General features: G+C 35.9%; 1 protein-coding gene across 2 annotated transcripts in view; it reads right to left on the bottom strand.

Annotated features, from left to right (window-relative positions):
• Positions 1 to 19,592, bottom strand: part of COL5A1 (collagen type V alpha 1 chain) — a 292,321-nt gene that overhangs the window by 38,972 nt on the left and 233,757 nt on the right. For both annotated transcript variants that reach the window (XM_051980301.1, XM_051980302.1), the window contains exons 38-49: positions 16,592 to 16,645; positions 15,202 to 15,309; positions 14,244 to 14,333; positions 13,906 to 13,959; positions 10,709 to 10,816; positions 6,400 to 6,507; positions 4,662 to 4,715; positions 3,437 to 3,490; positions 3,230 to 3,337; positions 2,780 to 2,833; positions 2,581 to 2,688; positions 1,076 to 1,129 (exon numbers count right to left, since the gene is read on the bottom strand). In XM_051980301.1, the coding sequence (XP_051836261.1) occupies positions 1,076 to 1,129; positions 2,581 to 2,688; positions 2,780 to 2,833; positions 3,230 to 3,337; positions 3,437 to 3,490; positions 4,662 to 4,715; positions 6,400 to 6,507; positions 10,709 to 10,816; positions 13,906 to 13,959; positions 14,244 to 14,333; positions 15,202 to 15,309; positions 16,592 to 16,645 (954 nt within the window). The remainder of the gene's footprint in view (positions 1 to 1,075; positions 1,130 to 2,580; positions 2,689 to 2,779; positions 2,834 to 3,229; positions 3,338 to 3,436; positions 3,491 to 4,661; positions 4,716 to 6,399; positions 6,508 to 10,708; positions 10,817 to 13,905; positions 13,960 to 14,243; positions 14,334 to 15,201; positions 15,310 to 16,591; positions 16,646 to 19,592) is intronic.

Below are 19,592 nucleotides of genomic sequence, written 5' to 3'. Positions count from 1 at the left end.
TCTCATAATAAAATAGAAGGGCAAACACTTCAGTAAAATTAGTCAGCACACTGAAAAATTCCTGTCACTTAAGTTGTACTCCCAGAAGGTCCCATCCATTTGGAGAAGAAGGGAAAAACTATCTTTTTGTGGCTCTTCTTTTAGGTCAAGCCAGTTCTTGAGTTTTACAAATGAGATAATCAATGCCCAAAGAGGTACCCTAACTTCCCCTAGCTCACAAGTAGTAAATCTAGGATGTATTGTTGTTAACATCATTGAACATGATTTTTAACCTCTGGCTTCTCAGAGGTAACAATGTACACACTATAGTTGTGGAAGAGATCAAAGCTTCCTTCCAGTCTTCTTACAATAGGCCATAAGACAGAAAGACAGATAGGAAGGAGGGGAGAGAATGAGGGAGAATAAAATAAACTTTTTCTAACCCTAGAGTATTGTAGAGGATTTCTTTTTCTCTAGGCTTATTAAAAACTATGGGCTAGAGATTATATATAATTATTACTATTAATAAGAACATTCCATACATATGTTAGTAACCAGCTAGAATGATAATAACAACAATAATAGCAATATTGCTTATAATCTTTCTCCTAGGTATTTTTAGAGATACATTTTTTTTTAATGTGGATATTCTTCCACACAGAGATTGTAACACCTCTGTGCCTAAGTCAATGATTTTTATAAATTTCAGTGGCTATAAATATCATTATATGGTGGTCATAATTCTGGCTATGAACATCTTAGGGCTTAGCTAGTTTGGATCTTGGAAGCAAAATACATAGTCTATCTCTGGAGCCAAACTCCAAGCCATTCTTTTGTGTTAGAATGCATCAGAGCCTAAATTCCATTGGCAAAGCCTTGAAGAGCTTTGGACACCTCTACTTGAAGAGGTAAGTGAAGGGTTGTAAAAATCCTGCTTCAATTCACAGGGTAACCCCAATGTCTCATTTTCTAATGAAAGAACAGCTCAAGGAGATGACCTGATTATAGAACAATATGATTATATCTCTATCCATGCCATCCTGATTCATCTGGATGAAAGCATATCTCTAGTTATGCTTAAAGCTCTTCCACTTACCGGAAGACCACCTTCACCTGGAAGGCCAGGTTCACCAGATTCACCAGGCTCACCCTGTTGGAAGAAAAGGAAACACAATTATCCAATTGAATATCATGAACGTAGGCTAAAAAGGGATCTTAAGAGGTATTCCCATTTTATAGATGTAGAAACTGAAAACCAGAGAGCTTAAATGACTTGTGCTAAGGCAGGATTTGAACCGAGGGCTTCTTAATTCCAAGTTCAGTCTCCTCCTTTAAGGTGTATATTACACATAATAACTGCTTCTCTCTGAATATTACTGTTCCTGAAAAAAAAGAATATGCTTATAAGATTGCCTTTTTTTTTTTTTTTAATTTGCTGAGGCAATTGGGGTTAAGTGACCTGCCCAGGGTCACACAGCTAGGAAGTGTTAAATGTCTGTGACTAGATTTGAACTCAGGTCCTCCTGACTTCAAGGCTGGTACTCTATCCACTGTACTATCTAGCTGCCCCTAAGATTGCCTTTTGATAGCAGCACTACTGGCTGCTCTACCCTGACTGACATATAAATGCACATCTGTTGGCAGAGGAATCCTAATATTCTCTTTGTTCTTGGAATGCTAAATTTCTCTTTAATTTCCTTTATCTTTAAAAAAAAAATCAATGATGGAAGATTACTTTTTATTTAAAGGCCTGAAGTCAGGAAAAAAAATCTACTGCAAACTACATATGGAATGTATGTAGATGACTTCACATCCATTTCCTTCTTTTTATGCAAAGAAAAAATGTCAAGTGTTTACAAAGTAGTGAGAGCTCATGGATACCAATGGAAAAAGAAAGGAAGAAATCATATTATGTCTGGAAGATTCAGAGTTCTGGGCAAATAACAATTTGACTAAAAATGGAAATTCTAAGAATAGGTTTTATGATGCTTCACAATAGAGCTGGTTATTTCTTTTCAATACTTAGTTGCTGGAAGGTATAGGAATAATAATAATAATAGATAATATTTATGGCTTTCCAAGTGCTTACATTTATTATACTATTTGATCCTCACAACAAACCTGTAAAGTAAGCACTACTATCATATTCTTTTATTACAAATGAGGAAAACCATGGCTTAGAGAAATTAAGGAAGAATTTTGATGGTATTCCTTTGAATCTTCTTGCAAGGAGGTTATTTATGTGTAAACAGATATTTAATGGCTCCCCATTAAAATTTCCTGGGTTCAGAATTCCCATAGCACAAATTGTATTTTTAGATAGGAAATAGAAACTTATTTATATATTTGAAATTACACACGTATACACACACATTCCATATGTATAATGATTTGTATATTTGTGCGAGCAGCATGCTACGTATCTGCCTATATACTCTGGTTTAGTTTTGTGCACATAATCATATCTATCATGTGTGTGCACATATGAATACACATATATGACTGACTTTTATGTATTTAAATGTAAACACCCACCCACCCCAATTCTCTTTTACTAATAATCATTGACTATAAATCATAAATAAATAAGAAAAAAATCACCTTCTCTCCCACTGCTCCAGGATTTCCTATTCCTCCTGGAGGACCTTGTGGACCATCAGCTCCTGGAGGACCAGATGGTCCTCGGGGACCAGGGGGACCAGGAGGACCCTGGGGAAACAAAATGAGTCTTCAGCATTTGTGATGGATAAAAACTGTCAAATTAGAAGAAAGCCTGGCAATTGTGGTCAATCATGCTTACCATCTGACCGACGTCTCCAGTTTCTCCTTTCTCACCTGGGGGTCCTGGTAAGCCCTATGGGAGGATGAAATGTCTCAGGAACACTGTAGGGGATACTGTTACATCATACCTCTTAGTGATTACAGATACAAGGTTGCAGAGGCAATGAGACTCAGAAGGACATAGAAAGTTATCTGGCTTCCTCATCCTTTTGTTTATTTATCTTATCTATATAACTTTCTTTCAGGGTAGCAGGGGCTTACCCTTACACCATCTTATAAAGGTATTAATGAGAGGGGATTAATAACATCAAAAATAAGTTGAAAATAAGAGTTTAATGGGTATATATGCTAGTGGGTACTTTGGGGGCAAAAGTACAGAAATATTATTATGATTTTTTTTTGGTACCAAACCTCTACCTTATAAAGATATGTGTCACACTGAGCATTCTTCCTTGACTCGTGAAGTTACCTGCAATCCAACTGGGCCTGGAGGACCAGGAAAACCTCTTGGACCTTCATCACCTTTCTGACCAAAAAGACCTTGTTGACCCCGTGGACCTGGCTCTCCATCACCTCCCTATAGGAACATAATTGAATACATCCAAATAAAGAAATTATTTGTCCAGAAAGAGTAGATGCATTAGCATTAGCATTAGCATTAATGATGAATACTCACAGAGGGACCAGGCTGTCCAATGGGTCCTTGAGGACCTGTAGGACCTGGTGGGCCCTGTAAAAAGGCAAGACAGAGAGATGTTTAGAGTAGTTTCTGAAAACACAGATGCACTTGAACTAATAGGCTCAAATAGTCACATGGTTCTCTCCCCTTTTTTCTCAACTCTCACTGCACTGAGTTTGTAAAATTTTTAGGAATTTTAATGACTTATTTCATATTGTCTATATATATCTTGAGTGTAAGTTATCTGAGGGTAGGGACTATGGCATTCTCTTTGTAATCTCCCTGGATGCTTAACATAGGAGCTTGTACAAAGTAAGCATTGAATAAATATTGACTGATTGAGCCAATGAGTTAATTGTTAATAAGGGAATGCAGGTGGGGGAACGTATCAAAGGAAGTGCTCTGCCTGTAAATATGTATTAATGACATACCTAATAAGAGAGAACTGTCTTTTTTTTTTTATCCATTTTGATTTTTATTTAAAGAAAATATTAGCATGACAATATGACAAATAAGTAAACATATCTTCTGTAGAATGAATAAATAGTATATCTTACACATAAAAATATTATTATTGTACTAATTTTACATGGATGATATTGTAATTTTTTTTAAGAGTGAAAATACTATGTTGTGAATCACACTCAGTTCCCATAGTATATATGGGTATATATTCTCTAGGCATAGATGGCTCTCTTCATCACTGAACAATTGGAACCGGTTTGAATCATCTCACTGTTGAAGATAGCTATCTCCTTCAGAAATGATTATCATATAATTTTGTTGTTGCTGTGTATAATGATCTCTTGGTTCTGCTCATTTCAAGAATGAACTTTCTTAAGAATGCGTCTTATTGTTCATAAGAGGAAACAAGAGGTTGTTAAGACCTTCCCTGATTTCCCCAAATTTAGTTTGTATTTATTTAGTTTACTTCATATGTATTTTGTATTTATTTGTGTGTGTGTGTGTGTGTGTGTGTGTGTGTGTGTGTGTGTATGTGTATTTATCGTTTCCCCAATGGAGTGTAAGTTTCTTGAAGGCAGAGACTGTTTCAGTTTTGTCTTTGAATCCTAAGCAGCAATACAATGTCTGGCCCATACAAGTTCTTCATGGAACTGAGTAATTGAAAGCAACCTGTACTCACTATTCACAACTGGAATATTTATGCTGATCTGAACACATCCAAAAGAAGTTTACTTTAAAAAATTAATTTGCAACTCACCTGTTCACCTTTATCTCCTTTGCTTCCCTTCTGCCCTGGTTCACCAATTTCACCCTATGAGAAAAGAGTATGAGTCAGTCACATGACTCAGTAATGCATACCAAGGTTTTTAGAGGTGTTTTTTGTTTTGTTTTGTTTTTGAGAAAAAGGAATGAACTTCTCTGTGTTGGAGGCTAAGTGAGCACAATCCACCAATTATGTTTAATTACCCGTGGGATCCCCACAATGTATTATTATTATTCTTGTTGTTGTTGCTACAATCATCTCCCTCCTACACAGTGCCACAGTTTCCCAAAGAAATATTTAGACATATAAATTTGTATTTTGTGTTAGTACAAGTACTGATAATGGAGAATTTCCTTTCTCTTACAGGGAATAATAATATGTTTGAGAATATCACAGAATTTGCGGGGCGGGGGGGGCAGGTTGGAATTTTAATCAGCAATGATTGAGTTTAATGGACATATGCTAGTGAGCAATTTAGAGAGGGAAGTACAGAAATATCACCCTAGATTTTGTTGTTTCAGCATTTAGTAATGTTTCCTTCAGGAAGTAAAACACCCTCTTCATATTCTTAAGTTTCATGACTAAATGTGAGATCATAAACAGAAAGTAAAATTAAGTATCCTCAGTCAATGGAAAATTAAAGTCCAGGCTCTTGTAGAATAGCATCAGACCATACATTTCAAAAGAGACATACTGTGAAAGCTCATTAAGTTGAACTCCATCAATTCCAGAGACTGAAATGATTCAGCCCAACCTAAAAATGGGCTGAACTTTTCTACCGTTCTGTCTATACAAGAAAGGGTTTGCGGAGCCAATGATTCATGACACACAATGGTCTGGAGAGATGCTTGAGTTATTTCAGGGTAAAAGGGTTTGGAAGAATTTCTAAATAACAAGTTCCCATGTATATGGACATATATGTTACTACAGCAATATGCTGATTGGGATTAGAACATTTTGGGTCTCAAAGGGAGCATTAATCACAGAATCACAGAATTTTGATGCTGGAAATCATAGAGTTCTTCTTTTTAATCTAACCTCCACTTTAAAAATGAGGAAAATGATTCCTGAGTAGTGATATGATCTATCTAAGGGTACAGTGAGTTACCAGGTCAAAACTGCAACTATAATCCAGGACTCCAGACTCTTTCCTCTAACTACTTAATGTTAGGTGCTTTTATACATGGAACAATTATCTGGGAGAAATAACAAATGTGGTTTTCTAGTAAAGAGACTGGAAAATGAAAGGATAAAATGATAATTATATAGTATTCTCATCTGGTTATTAAAACTGATAAATGAAAAAGTTTCTTTTTTGGTTAAGGCAGCAAAGTGTTATGGAAAGAAAACTGATTTTGGAGTTAGGAGACCTGAGTTTAAATCCCAGCTCTGCTACTCACTAGTCATTTGGCCTTTGGCGGCACTTTGGGCCTCAGCTTCCTCATCTGTAAAATTAGGGTAATAACAGTAGTTATACTATCTATCTACCTTACCAGACTGCTATGGAGAAAATACTTTCTAAGTCTTAAAACACTACAAACATGAGTTATTATTATGTCCTGCTCTTTGGGTTCCATTATTATATGATCTTGAAAGTAATTTTTTAAAGAATTATCTATAATTCAGACTAAGTGCTTGTTAAGATTAGAGTTTCTCCTAGGAAGGAATTAGCGGATTTTTACTCTATGCCATTCTAGGAAAAGAAGTGCTATATTCCACAGCTTTTTCTCACCTTATCGCCATCTTCTCCAGGAGGGCCTACAGGACCCGCTGGGCCAGGGAGCCCTACAGGACCCTGAATGCCATCTCGGCCGGCTGGTCCTTGAGGACCTTTCTCACCCTATGGGATGATATAAAACCAGTGATTAAAAACCAGTGAATTCTTTCATTTTATAAGTAGGACCCTAAAAAGAAAAGCTTAGACACAATGGAACCATAAAAAGGAAAAAAGTAATAAAACATCTTCTCAGAGATATTGAGTACTTACAAAAGGGAGAAAAGATATATAGAAAAGATAGTATGTATAGGGAAGAGGGAAATGATGGAATATGACTACCCATAACTCTTTACCAATTGTTCTTTGACTTTATTTAAGGTCAAGATGGTCCTTTGATATTGATGATAAAGAGGCTTCTTTGAACTAATCCTAAGCGTTTGGAAGGTCATGAGAAAAAAGAATAAGTCAGTGGTTCTTCAATAGTGGAGTTTCTGGCATGATGCTCAAAGAGGTCTGGATTGAGGGCTGGTGGTCTTTGAGAAGATGTTGGGATTGAGTCACATACAGTGGAGTGGGAGTGACTAAGTGAGATAGAGTTAGTGTCTGGCTGCCTGGGAGTTTAGTCTAGAGGATGACTCTTTATTGGAAGGTGTGTAGGGGGAGCAAGAATTAAAGGAAGTTTGAGGAAGCCTCCCATCTTAATGTATTTGAAATTGAAACTGTGTAGGCTCTTGCATTAATATTAGCTCTGTGAAGAAGGAATGAGAGAATACTATTAAATTCTATATTATAAACAAAAGTCAAATCTCTGTCTTTCCAAATCTCTCCAAGAGAAAATAGTACCTGATCGGAGAGAAGGGGAAGTGGATCCAGAGCTGATCTGTATTATTACTCACAGAAGAATTTAAATATGAGCTACAGCCCCTCCATAAGTTCTTTTCTTTTCCTTCCCCCCCCCCCCAATTCTACCTAATAAAACCAACATCTTTGGGAGGGTTTTGAATCCATTTTTCTGACCATTACAATTTAAACTCTGATTAATCCTAAAAACAGTAGGTTCTTGGGCTCCTATAGAGAGAGCTGAAAGGGACTTCAGAGGCATTTCAATCCAACTTCCTCATTTTATAGATAAGAAAACCAAGGATCAGGGAAATGAGGGGGCTGGCCCATGGACATAGAGATGAAAATTGAACCTAGCCTCCTGAATCCAGAGCCAATGATTTGCTGATTGTATCATACTACTTCCCTTGAATTTTCACTTTGGGGTTTCCCTAGCACTGGAACCATTTTCTTCTGAAATGGTAAACATAAGGGCAGCTACAGGGTGCAATGGATAGAGCACCAGTCCTGGAGTCAGGAAGACCTGAGTACAAATCCAGCCTCAGACACTTAATGCCTTCTAGTTATATAATCCTAGGCAAGTCACTTAAACCCTACTGCCTCAAGAGAAAAATGAAATGACAAACATATTTTATTGAAAGGGAAAATGGATGAAAAGATTTAACTGCAATTTTTTAGCTCTGACTGTAGCATTGGTTCATGAAAATATCTTCATTTTCTTTCTCTGCTGCATTGCAGGAGCTGATGCTTCTGGTTTCTCTTCTACAGCTTCCTTTTCCCTCTCCATGAATCACTTTCTCCTCTTCACATTTGGTTCCTATTGATATCAATTTCTCCTCTAATTAAGTCAGGAATAAATGCCAGTACCGAATATAGAATGTACATATAACTTCCTTTCCCCACTTGACTAATCAAGCCACTAGTTCTTAGAGATACACTGACCTTTTCTTCTCTCTTGAGCTATTCTGGGGGAATTGAAAAGCTTTTAAATGGATAAAGCAATTCTTACTGGGCTCCTGCTTAAATATTTACTTTCTTGAAACAATGAACAAAATAGTTTTCAACTGAATTTGCTTTGGGTTTATATGTGCTGAATGCCTGATGTGCTCTAGCTTTCTGGTACATAACTTAGTTGTATCAAAATCCTGGATGCCCCATTGTAAATGATTAGATGTCATCTAAATTGCCTTTTTATCTCCCCAATAAGGCATTGAACATATTCTCAATGGCACAGATGTTCCAAAAATGGTTTCAATGGGAAATTCTTGCCCGAGGAATAGAACTGGGCTGCTCTTTTTTCCCATGAACCACTAAGAGCAAAATTTTCAGGAAAAATAACACTTTTAATAACACCAATCAATCAACAAAATGCTTTAACTCAATTTGAAATTGCTTATGTTGGCGTTTGCCAATTTCCTCTGGAACCTGGGATCAGTCTGGCATTCTCGATTCAGAATCAAAAACTGCACCAGTGTGTATTTGCATGACTATTTGCACACAGGAGCAGCCTGGGTGGCTGTAAAATTTCAGAGTTGAAGTCAAATGGAAGTCACAATAAGAGACTTTGAGGGAATAAGCTTTTTCCTTAATGTTACTCAGGAAAAAAGAAGCAAGGAGGTAATGCAATCTGTTTCTTAGGAATTTTCTAAGAAAAGAAAAGACATTATTGAATCAGAGATGGGACAGGATAGGATGGGATGGGACAGATGTTATTCTTTACAATTACAGAGGCATGGGTAAATGATGTCCCATTGTTTTTTCTACACCCAATAATATGGGAAGTCAAAAAATTGGAGTTTTCTCAAAAGCTGCAATGATTGCAAAGGAAGAAGAGACTTTTAAAGTATATGTTTTGATAACATTTTCTGAATCAATAGATAGCTGCTCATGAAGGGAAAAAAAGAAATAGAATAGATGAACAGAGTTACTGATACAGAGACTGATAACTCAGTAGGGACCAGGTCTAGAAAGGTCTTCAGAATATTTCTTGAGTTCCCCTTTGTTCCTTTATTAATAATAATTCTATTATTATTCTCTAATTGTTCTAGGTGTGTTAGAATTTTTCTCCAACAAGAGAGAAAAACCTCTCAAAGGAAGGGATGAGTTTCCTCTAACTTTTGTCTTGCAAATTCCATCCCACCTGCATTCATTCATCCACCAAGACCTATCACAAAGCTAAGAACAGAGCATAGAACTGTTGACTTGACCATTTAAAAGAGTATAAAGATATACATTCAAGTGCCAAGATTCCAAGAAAACTACCCTATACAAATAGAGAGTATCTAATAGCCAAGAACCATCTTAAAACCAGTGGACAGTGAAGATCAGGCATTTCTGGAATACAGTAAATGTTTTTGTGACTCAGTCCCTCCATCTTCCCATCTGTTGCTTAAATTTAAAAAAGGCAATATTGTCCTGAGGAGAGTAGTCGAATTTGGCATTATCCTTTTCCCAGGTCATTAAGGGCAAGGAGATTTCTTAAATCAGGTCAATTCTTTTCCTTTCCAAGAATTTATTCCCTGGCCAGGTGCAAATTGTTGATCCTGCATCTTGTTTTCACAGAAGTCATTTAAACTTCTAATTGCCAAGAAACAAGAGCCATGCAATCTGCTTCTTAGGAATTTTCTAAGAAAAGAGGTTATATGCCTTAATCAGAGATGGGACAGAATCTGGTACACTAATTGCATGGGGAAAACACCATATTGGAGAAATATAAAAGGGCAAAAAATTCCCATGGCAATTTCTTTTGAGATGAAAGGTCAAATATGGGTGTCTAAATACAATCTAAGGGAGATGTCACTAATCATAAATCATGGAACCTTGAGACCTATCCCAAGGGCCAAGTCTAAAGAGACTAACGCCCTTTATAGCTCTCCTTCCGTTCACATGTCCTTTGACACAGATATAGAAGAAATGTTTGGATGTCACATTCTTAACCCAGGTGCTAAACATACTGAATTACAGATGGTTGCTAGTCCCTGTACATCCCTTCTGGCACAAGGAGTACACTAAACTAATTCCCCAAACATTAGGGAATCCTTCCTTTGGACTAAAATCAAGAAGCTTTGGAAGTTACCCACTCTTTTCCCAGGCAGTTCTCAAACTTTAGAAACAGAAACAACCCTGCTTCCTTCCCCCAACTCCTTTAAAGGCTAACCTGGGAGAGTATCCATGCATAATGTAATCTGTTGAAGAAGAAAAAGAGAAAGCCAGGGATGCAAAAACTGTCTTCATAATTTCAGAGGGGCAATGGCTCTTGGTTTAGGCCCTAGTTTTTTTTTAATTGGGGGTTATGACTCCATTTGGGATCTCCTAACTGAATTGGGGGGGGTCACAAAATTATGATTTGTTTTCAGTAAATGTTTAATTTCTATACCTACATACCTGAAGCCACATAAGGGCACATAATTCAGCCGAAAAAGGATTGTGAGTAGAAAAAGTTTAAGAAGCCCTGATTTAGGCCATTTGTCAAAACAATACTTACAGGGGCACCTTTCTCACCAGCAGGTCCAGGTGGTCCTTGTGGTCCAGGTCTCCCAGGAAGGCCAATAGGTCCGGCAGCACCAGCTGGGCCCCTTTCACCTGGAGATCCCTGGGGTGAAGAATAAACAATATTTTATGAAATAGAATCATTGCAAATGGTCTCTATCACAGAAGCATGACTTCTTTAGCCCACTCTCTTTACTCTTGAATCAATATGACACCTTTTTATCTATTATAGGAACAAACTACACAGTCTGGAATTCAAGATACTCTTAAATTATTGTATTCATACTAGATTCCTTGTAGTTGTACACAACTATGTACCTCATGAGCAATAGAATCTTAAGGGGTAGGAAGTGGTAGACTGTATGAGGATAAGAAAATCAAAGTAGAAGAAGATTTCTGAGGCCATCTAGTCCAACTCATTCATTTAATTCTTTTTAATCAACTCAAAAGAGATTTTATTTAGATAGATACATATATATACACATATAAAATATACATTTCTGTCATTGTTTCTGTCACCAAGAAAATGGAACAATTAGAAGAATGTAAAATTTTTCATTTTACATATAAAGACATTGAGCATTAAAGGTTATCTTGTACATTCTCTCCCCTAAAACAGGAATCAAATAAAAATCTGAAAACATTTGCCTGAATATCTCCAGGGACAAGGAGTCCATTATGTCATGGAGCAATCTAAAAAATTGTAGGGAAACTCTAATTATTATAGTTTTTTCCTTCATATGGAGCCAAAATTTGCTTTTTTTGTCACCTCAACCCTTTGGTGCTAATTCTGTCCTCTTAAGTCATACAGAATAAAACTATTTGCCTTCTTGGAAAAATTCCCCTTACCCCATGTCTCAACTATGCAGCATATTATAGCTTTAAAGGTGGAAGAGATCTTAGGGGTCCTTTAGTCCAAGCCCTCCATTCAATAGATTAATAAACCGAGGCCTAATAGAGTTAAGTGATTTGCCTAAGATCACATAGGTAGCAAATAAAAGAGTTAGATTTTGGACACGGGTCCTCTGACACTCAATCCAGCCCTGTTCCCATTGCCTCATTTTTATAGTGATTAACAGTGACTGGCACATACTACGTGCTTACTAAATACCTATTTTTTTATCCTTCTCTCACCTCCAAGGAAAACATTCCTAATTGATTCATTAATTCTTATGATGTGGATGTCAGATTTCTCACCATCAAGATCACCTTTGTGTGTGTGTCAATATGCTTCACAAAGTATGAATTTAACATGCACTTATGATGATATAGACTATATGACAGCACTCAAGGATGTTAGAAATCTCAGGTATGCATTAGCAAGAGTTTTGTTTTATTTTGTACAGAGAAGATTAAGGAAGATAAAGTAAAGTAAAAAGAAAAAAGTACTACTTCATAACAATCAAACTACCAAAAAATCATTTTATAGAACCAGAAAAAAAAAACAATAAAATTTATATGGAAGAACAAAAGGTCAAGAATATCAAGGGAATCAATAAAAAATATGTGAAGGAAGATGGACTAGCAGTACCAGATTTCAAACTATATGACAAATGATATAATTAGCAAAATGATCTGGTACTGGCTAAGAAATAATGGTAGATCTGTGGAAGAAAGTAGGTAAACAAGACATAACAGTAAATGATCATAGTAATCTAGTGTTTGATAAACCCAAATATCCAAGCTTAGGGAACAAGAACTCACCATTCAACAAAAAAGACTAGGAAAATTGAAAGTAGTTTGTCATGAACTCAATATATATCTTCTCTAATTGTATACCAAAATAAGTTCAAAATGGGCCTATACATAAATGGTAATATCATAAGCAATACATAAGAAATACATGGAAAATTTTACCTATCAGATCTATGGATAAGTGAAGAATATATGACCAAACAAGAGATAGAAAGCATTATAAGATGTAAAAAATGGATTATTTTGATTCCATTAAATTAAAAGGGATTTGCACAACCGAAGCCAATGTAGCCAAGACTAGAAGGAAAGCAAGAAACTGAGGTGGGGAAATTACAGCAGATTTCTATTATAAAGATCTCATTTCTCAAATATATAAGGAACTGAGTCAAATTTAAATATAAGTCATTTCCCAATTGATAAATGGTGAAAGGATATGAACAGGCAGTCATCAGATAAAGAAATCAATATTTGTAGCTGCTGTTTTGCAGTGGCAAGGAACTAGAAACTGAGTGTATGTCCATTATTGGAGAATGGCTAGATAAGTTATGGAATATTATTGTTCTATAAGAAACAGAGTGATTTTAGAAAGGCCTGAGAGACTTATATGTACTGATGCTAAGTGAAATAAGTAGAACCAAGAGACTACTGTACACAGCAAGAACATATTATATGCTGATCAATTCTGATAGACATGGATCTTTTTCAAAAATAAGGTGATTCAGGTCAATTCCAATAGATTTGTGATTAAGAGCGCCATCTGCATCCAGAAAGAAGACTGTAGAGACTGAATGTGAATCACAACTTAGCATTTTCACTTTTTTGGTTGTTTGCTTGCTTTTTGTTTTCTTTCTAATTTTTTTTTCCTTTTTGATCTGATTTTTTTTTTGTGCAGCATTATAGTGGAAATATGTATAGAAGAACTGCACATGCTTAACCTATATTGGATTACTTGCTGTTTAGGAGTGGGAGTGGGGGAAAGGGAAGGAGAAAAAATCTGGAACACAAGGTTTTAGAAGGGTGAATATTGAAAATAATCTTTGAATATATTTTTAAAATAAAAATTATTGTAAAAAAATAAAGCAATGCTACCCATCATCATATGAAAAAAATGCTCTAAATCACTAATATCACTAAATGCAAATTAAAACAATACTGAAGTATCACCTCACATCTATTAGATTGGCTAATGTTGCTGAAAAGGAACAAAACAAATGTTGGAGGGGATGTGGAAAAAAAGACACTATTGCATTGTTGGTGGACTTGTGAACTTATCCAGTCTTTCTAGAAAGCAATTTGGATCTATACTTACAGGGCTATAATACTGTGCATACCATTTGACCCAGTAATACCAGTGCTACTTCTGTATATCAAAGTGATCAAATCAAAAAAAGAAATTTGAAACTCAATTTTAAAAATGTTCACTGTTGAGAAATATTTATTGAAATATATAACAAGTATTGGAAAGAAAAAAGGAGAAAGCAAAAGAATGCTACTTACTGCTGGACCTGGAGGGCCAGGAGGACCTTCATTTCCTTTCAATCCAAGAGCTCCCTTGAAAGAAAGAGAATTTCAGTCAAAAGGAACTTTAAATAACCCCCTTCTCTGTCTGAATTATCTAAAATGAATTCTTAAGCTGGCATATGCAAACCTTCAAAAATATATTTTGATAACTATTTCAATATAATTGGTTTTATTGTAATTGCATGCATTTCCTTTTATGCATTAAAAATTATTACTCAGAAAAAAAGGATCTTAAACTTCACTAGACTGCTAAATGAATCTAGTACACCCCAAAAGATTTAATACTATTCTGTCATTTCAGTTTTTTAACTTACCACTGGGCCAGGGAGACCTCGATCACCAGGAAATCCTCTTAACCCTGGAGGACCATCTTTCCCAGGGATTCCAGCAGGGCCTGGATCACCCTAAAGGAAAGAGTCATAGTTTAGATTTCTTTTTAAGTAACGAATAACTTCTAGTTATTCCTTGTTAATTTATGATAACCATAATAAGCTTTGATTGTATTCTCTCTAAAACTCAGTGCAAGAGTAAGTTTAGATATAGCTAATAGTGCAGGACTCTCAAATTTTTGTTTAAAGACTTTAGTTGGCTTAAGAAATAGAACTTTCTATTTTAGTTCCTCTTTTAAGTATGAGATGTCTGATTTTTAGATTAGATCAAAAGGTGGGCAATAGAAGTATTATGCAAATCTATTTATAGATGATGGCAGAATAGACAAAATAATATTTGGGCCCCATGATTTTATTTTACTCCTTAAAATAAGTTTAGTAAAATAAAAAAGCCATCAATTTCTTACAGTAGCTTGACAAAATCTCATTCAAGCCATGGTATTTTCTGGTCTCTTCATGGATATCTAAGATTAGGTCCAGAAGATACTTTCTAGGTCAATAACCAAGTCTTTTTCAGTGTCACATAAAAGCTGTATTATAGTTACCTAAATTATTATATATGGTAGTCCAGATTAAGCTACCTAAGGACATGGGCTATGTCTTACCTTCTATTTCTTCTAGCACTCAACACAGTGCTCTATACACAATGTGTATTTTCCAAATGGTTGCTGAATTTATTGGGGAAGCCCCTAACCAGATCTTGGTTCTCTACATTAAAAAATATTCAACTTCTTTATCATGTTTATCATTTGCTTATAAATAGATTCATTCAAAATATATCATTTCTTTAAAGGGAACAAGGCTATGACCCATCAAAGTGATAAACTGTAGGAATGATTCTTTCAGAAAAGTATTCCCTAATGCAAAGAAATTAATAATATACCTTAGTTCCTTCCTTTCCAGCAAGGCCTGGGAGACCCTGCTCACCTGGAGGGCCAGGTGGTCCAGGATGGCCACGTTCTCCCATTGGGCCAGTTTCTCCAGTGGGACCCTGTGAAGATCACATAATTAGCATGTTTTTAAGGAAAAAGGGACAGTGAACAGAAACTTTTCTTTCCATATCCAATGACACCACCCCTAATCAGTAGAATTAAGGATCCATTCTCACTATTTCACTTTCTCTTCTCTCCAGTAAAGTTTGGAAAGCAGCATCACCAAAAAACATGATCATAAGAAACCGACATCCTTGATATTATTTAATGGACACATTAATTGCTACTGTGTGTCTACCTTTTATTTCTTTCCTCCAATTGACTGCCATCTTTCATTAAGCAAGGCAAGGCTTCCATTACACAGGAACATAGAAGGAAAATGAGTTCAATGAAATTATCACTAAATACACTTAAAATATATTGGTGAAAAAGAAAACTCATTATGAATAACTCTTGGAGCTTCTTTTTTTCTCCTTTTCTATCATATGACCAGTAAAATCAATATTTTATTTAACATCATATCTGCATCAAGTGTAAGATTCTAAGAAATATATTGACCTGTATCTCTGTTTAACTGATACTCATCCTATCTCCTGGCTGAAAATCAATGTTCCCATTACTAAAGATTTCATTGGTGATCATCCACTGAGAAATTCACAATTATTTGAAGAATCAAGAGAGGTAAGAATTGGGAGAACCATTAACAAGTCAAATGTCAAAAGGCTCTCTATTAGGATGAAGTTCACTCTTCTTAGTTTGGCATTTAATACTCTCTATAATCTGAAACTTTTTCAGATTTATTTCCTGTTACTATGCAACATGATCTCTTTGTTTCAGCCTGATAAATTAGTCTCTTTATGGGTCCCTAAAATGCACCCTGAAATGTATGTCTTGCTTCTATTCCCTTTACTTCAAACACTTCTCTCTGTACTTTTCTCCTACATTCTACTTATTTTTCAAAGTCCATGTCAAGCTCATGAAAACCTCTAGTTTACCAGAGTTTACACTGATTTCATCCTCCTCTGATCATGTATATTTACTATCATACTCATTGGGTAATGAACACCATCTGTTCATGTGTTTGCATCTTGTTTTCCTCATTATATGGTAAGCTCACTGAAGGGAGGGTTCATATTTTTTATTTCTTTTGTATTCCTTCACAGAGCTAATTCCAGGGTTTTGCACATAACAGAGATACAAATAACTATTAGTTGACTGGTTGATTTAAAATCACCAATCCCTTTTTTCTTCATAGTTTTCTTGTTTGGGAAATCATTTTATTTGAAGTATGTATGAAAAGTGCTAGAGGATTCAAGAAATATTCCAAAATTAATATCTCACCTGGGGGCCAACAACACCTGGGGGGCCTGGAGGACCAGTCTTGCCTTGAAACCCCTGTTAAGAAAGAAGTTCATCACATTTGAATATGCAAAGAAATTCATGTCTACAGCTCCTAGTGATATCCCATTTCCCTTTAGAACATTTACAAACTCCCTCAACATCTAGAGGTCCCAGATTTCACAAAGAGAGCCTCCATTTTTCTTGTTTTGTTTTTGCATTTAATTTCTTGAAGATATAATCCAGATGAATATGGCATTCAGTACTCCCAATACACCATGTTTCTGTGCTGAGAAACATAGTTCAAACCAACAGTTAAATTTTTTGATGTCATGAAACATTCATTTTCAGAGTAGACTTATGCCATTTTTTCTCCCATGTCTAGCTGGTGCAGCCAATGTTCTTGGCTGTTTCTCATTAGTGACTTCATGGGTAGTTCTCTCTTTCTCCCTTTAGTGCTCAATAGATAATTTAACTTCCTTGCTATTCTGAGCTTTCTAAACAAGCAATTGTGACTCCATGCTGGTTCTCAATTCAGTGATTTAAATTGTCTATATGGCTCTAGATTAAAATGAAATATTCTCTTTCTGGTTGAGTAACATAAGCAAATGCAAAAAAATGATGATTTGCATTTGATAATTAGTTTGAAATCTCAGCCTGTCATTTAGAGAAAAAATCAGTCTTTAGGGACATACAGATTTTATTACAGACTTTACTACTGATATCTAGAATAATCTTGCATCTCAAAGAATATAAACAGCCTTTTAGCCTTCAAAAAATGTTATTTGTTACAATAGGATCTCACAATATCATAACCATGACCAAAATCAGGGAATATTTCCCTATTGTGTGACCATAGTAGGTAAAATCAACTATGGTGAACACAGAGTTACTAAACCAGCAGTGTGGCATTTTGGATCAGATTTTAGGTCAGAGGGACCTGGGTTTGTATCCTGATTGTGCAACTTTATACCTACATGATCTACTTTATACCTATATGACATAATTCTAAAAACTACATTTCTCAAGAAGTAGAGAAATGCTATTTCTTTAAGAAACAGATACCTTATTCCTCCCTTCAAAAGGAAACTTTTCTCTGCTCAGTATAGATAAATGAATGGGACAGAAAGACTGGGATTGAAAATGTCCTTAAGACATGAATGCATTTCCATCATATAGGAGCCAAGTAAAGGCACTATAGAGTTTGAATGAATTCTTGGACCCTACAATGTTCATTTCTGTGATATTGGATACTCGTGGAGAGAGAGAGAAAGAGAGACAGAGACAGAGATAGAGAGAAAGAGACAGACAAGAGAAAAAGGAGGGGATACATACATACACACATTCATTCCTGTGATATTGAATGCTCTTGGAGAGAGAGACAGACAGATAGACAGACAGAGACAGACAGAGAAAGAGAGAAAGGGGGAGAGACACACACACATGCATACTCAAACCCATGTCCTGTGGGTTCCATGATGGACATCATCTCTTGCCAAAGCCTACATGCAAAAGCATTGAGCTATTCTTATCTCCTACATCTAAAATAGTAATTCATCTTTGTTTCTAATGCTGAGCAAAAACTGAGACTTTTGGAGGAGAAGTTCTCCTTCAGCCCCAAGCTGAAAAATAGTCTTTCGCTTCATGCTGATAACCATTTTCAAAGGAATCTTAGATGGTTAAAACCTTCAAGGGCACTTGGCCCAGCTCCTTCATTTTACAGTTGAAGAATCTGAGACTCAGAGAGGCAGTAAGTTAATAATAAAACTGAGACTATTATCACCACTCAGCCTCTTAGCACATGCCATTGCCAGCAGGATCAGCATGGAACTGAAAAAGTCAGAACAGGGCAAACACTGGGGATGGGACACGAGTACATCTCGTGGGTATGTGTATTCATTTGGGCCTCTGTGAGATAAACACTTCTTTGGCAGAAATGCCCTAAATGGGTCTGAAAGATGAGGACAAAGCCATCACCCATGTAAATTACTGCAAGCCTGCCCTCCCCCCTTTCTTTCTTTCTCTCTCTCTCTCTCTCTCTCTCTCTCTCTCTCTCTCTCTCTCTCTCTCTCTCTCTCTCACACACACACACACACACACACACACACACACACACATACACACACACACACACACACAAGCTCAGCCTTTAGTTGTGTAAATAGGCACAAAAAGAATACAGCTAGAAAGTGTTTACATTATTTCCTAGCAAATGACAAGCAAACTAATTATTTTACCACCTTCCAGGTTAAGTCAGAGGAGAAAAATGCACCAGATGCAAAGCCTTCTACCTTATTGCTCCAGCAGGGCATTTGAGAAAAAATACAAAGCTCAGAAGAAATGTTTTAATTTGTCCCTATAAATAAAATATCAAATTAATCCCCATCTCTTTGCCACCATCCATTATGCCATATTGTAGTTAAGAGGTAATTAAAAGAAGTTTTATCAAAAAGAATCAAAGTGGTATAAAAGAAGAAAGAGACTATAATGGGGTAACAAAGTAGGCAGAAGACAATTCAAGTTGGAGAATAATTATTTAATAATCTGGGCCAAGCCAACAGCAGTGTCTATACCGTTCCCAAGAGAACAGCTTCAGCGTATGTAATTTTGGGTTTCACTCTGAGCATGAACAATCAGGACAACTACAGACTGCATGAGTCTTGGGTAATTGTCCACATTATTGATCTATTGGTTTTCCAAAAATTAAAAGGTTAGAAGCATTTTGGAAACTACATTGTTATGCCCGCCATTATAAAATTCTAAAGAATGGAAAAATTCAATCTGAAGGTCAAGGATAAATATGTGATCCTGAGACACAGTTAACACAAGCAGGTATTATTTACATTACTAAAATTTTTCCTTATGAAAAGTTTAATTTAAGAACTATAATTTTTGTCTAGACATATTTATTTAGAAGAATGCCAACATTATGTAACTAACTGTGAAGGTCATTATTATGAGTAACTACAATTTAATTTGTTACATCCAGGTTTGTAAAGGCAAG

The sequence above is a fragment of the Antechinus flavipes genome, chromosome 2 (assembly GCF_016432865.1).
Source record: "Antechinus flavipes isolate AdamAnt ecotype Samford, QLD, Australia chromosome 2, AdamAnt_v2, whole genome shotgun sequence".
Classification (NCBI taxonomy): Eukaryota; Metazoa; Chordata; class Mammalia; order Dasyuromorphia; family Dasyuridae; genus Antechinus; species Antechinus flavipes.
This window is presented reverse-complemented; position numbering and strand designations above follow the sequence as displayed.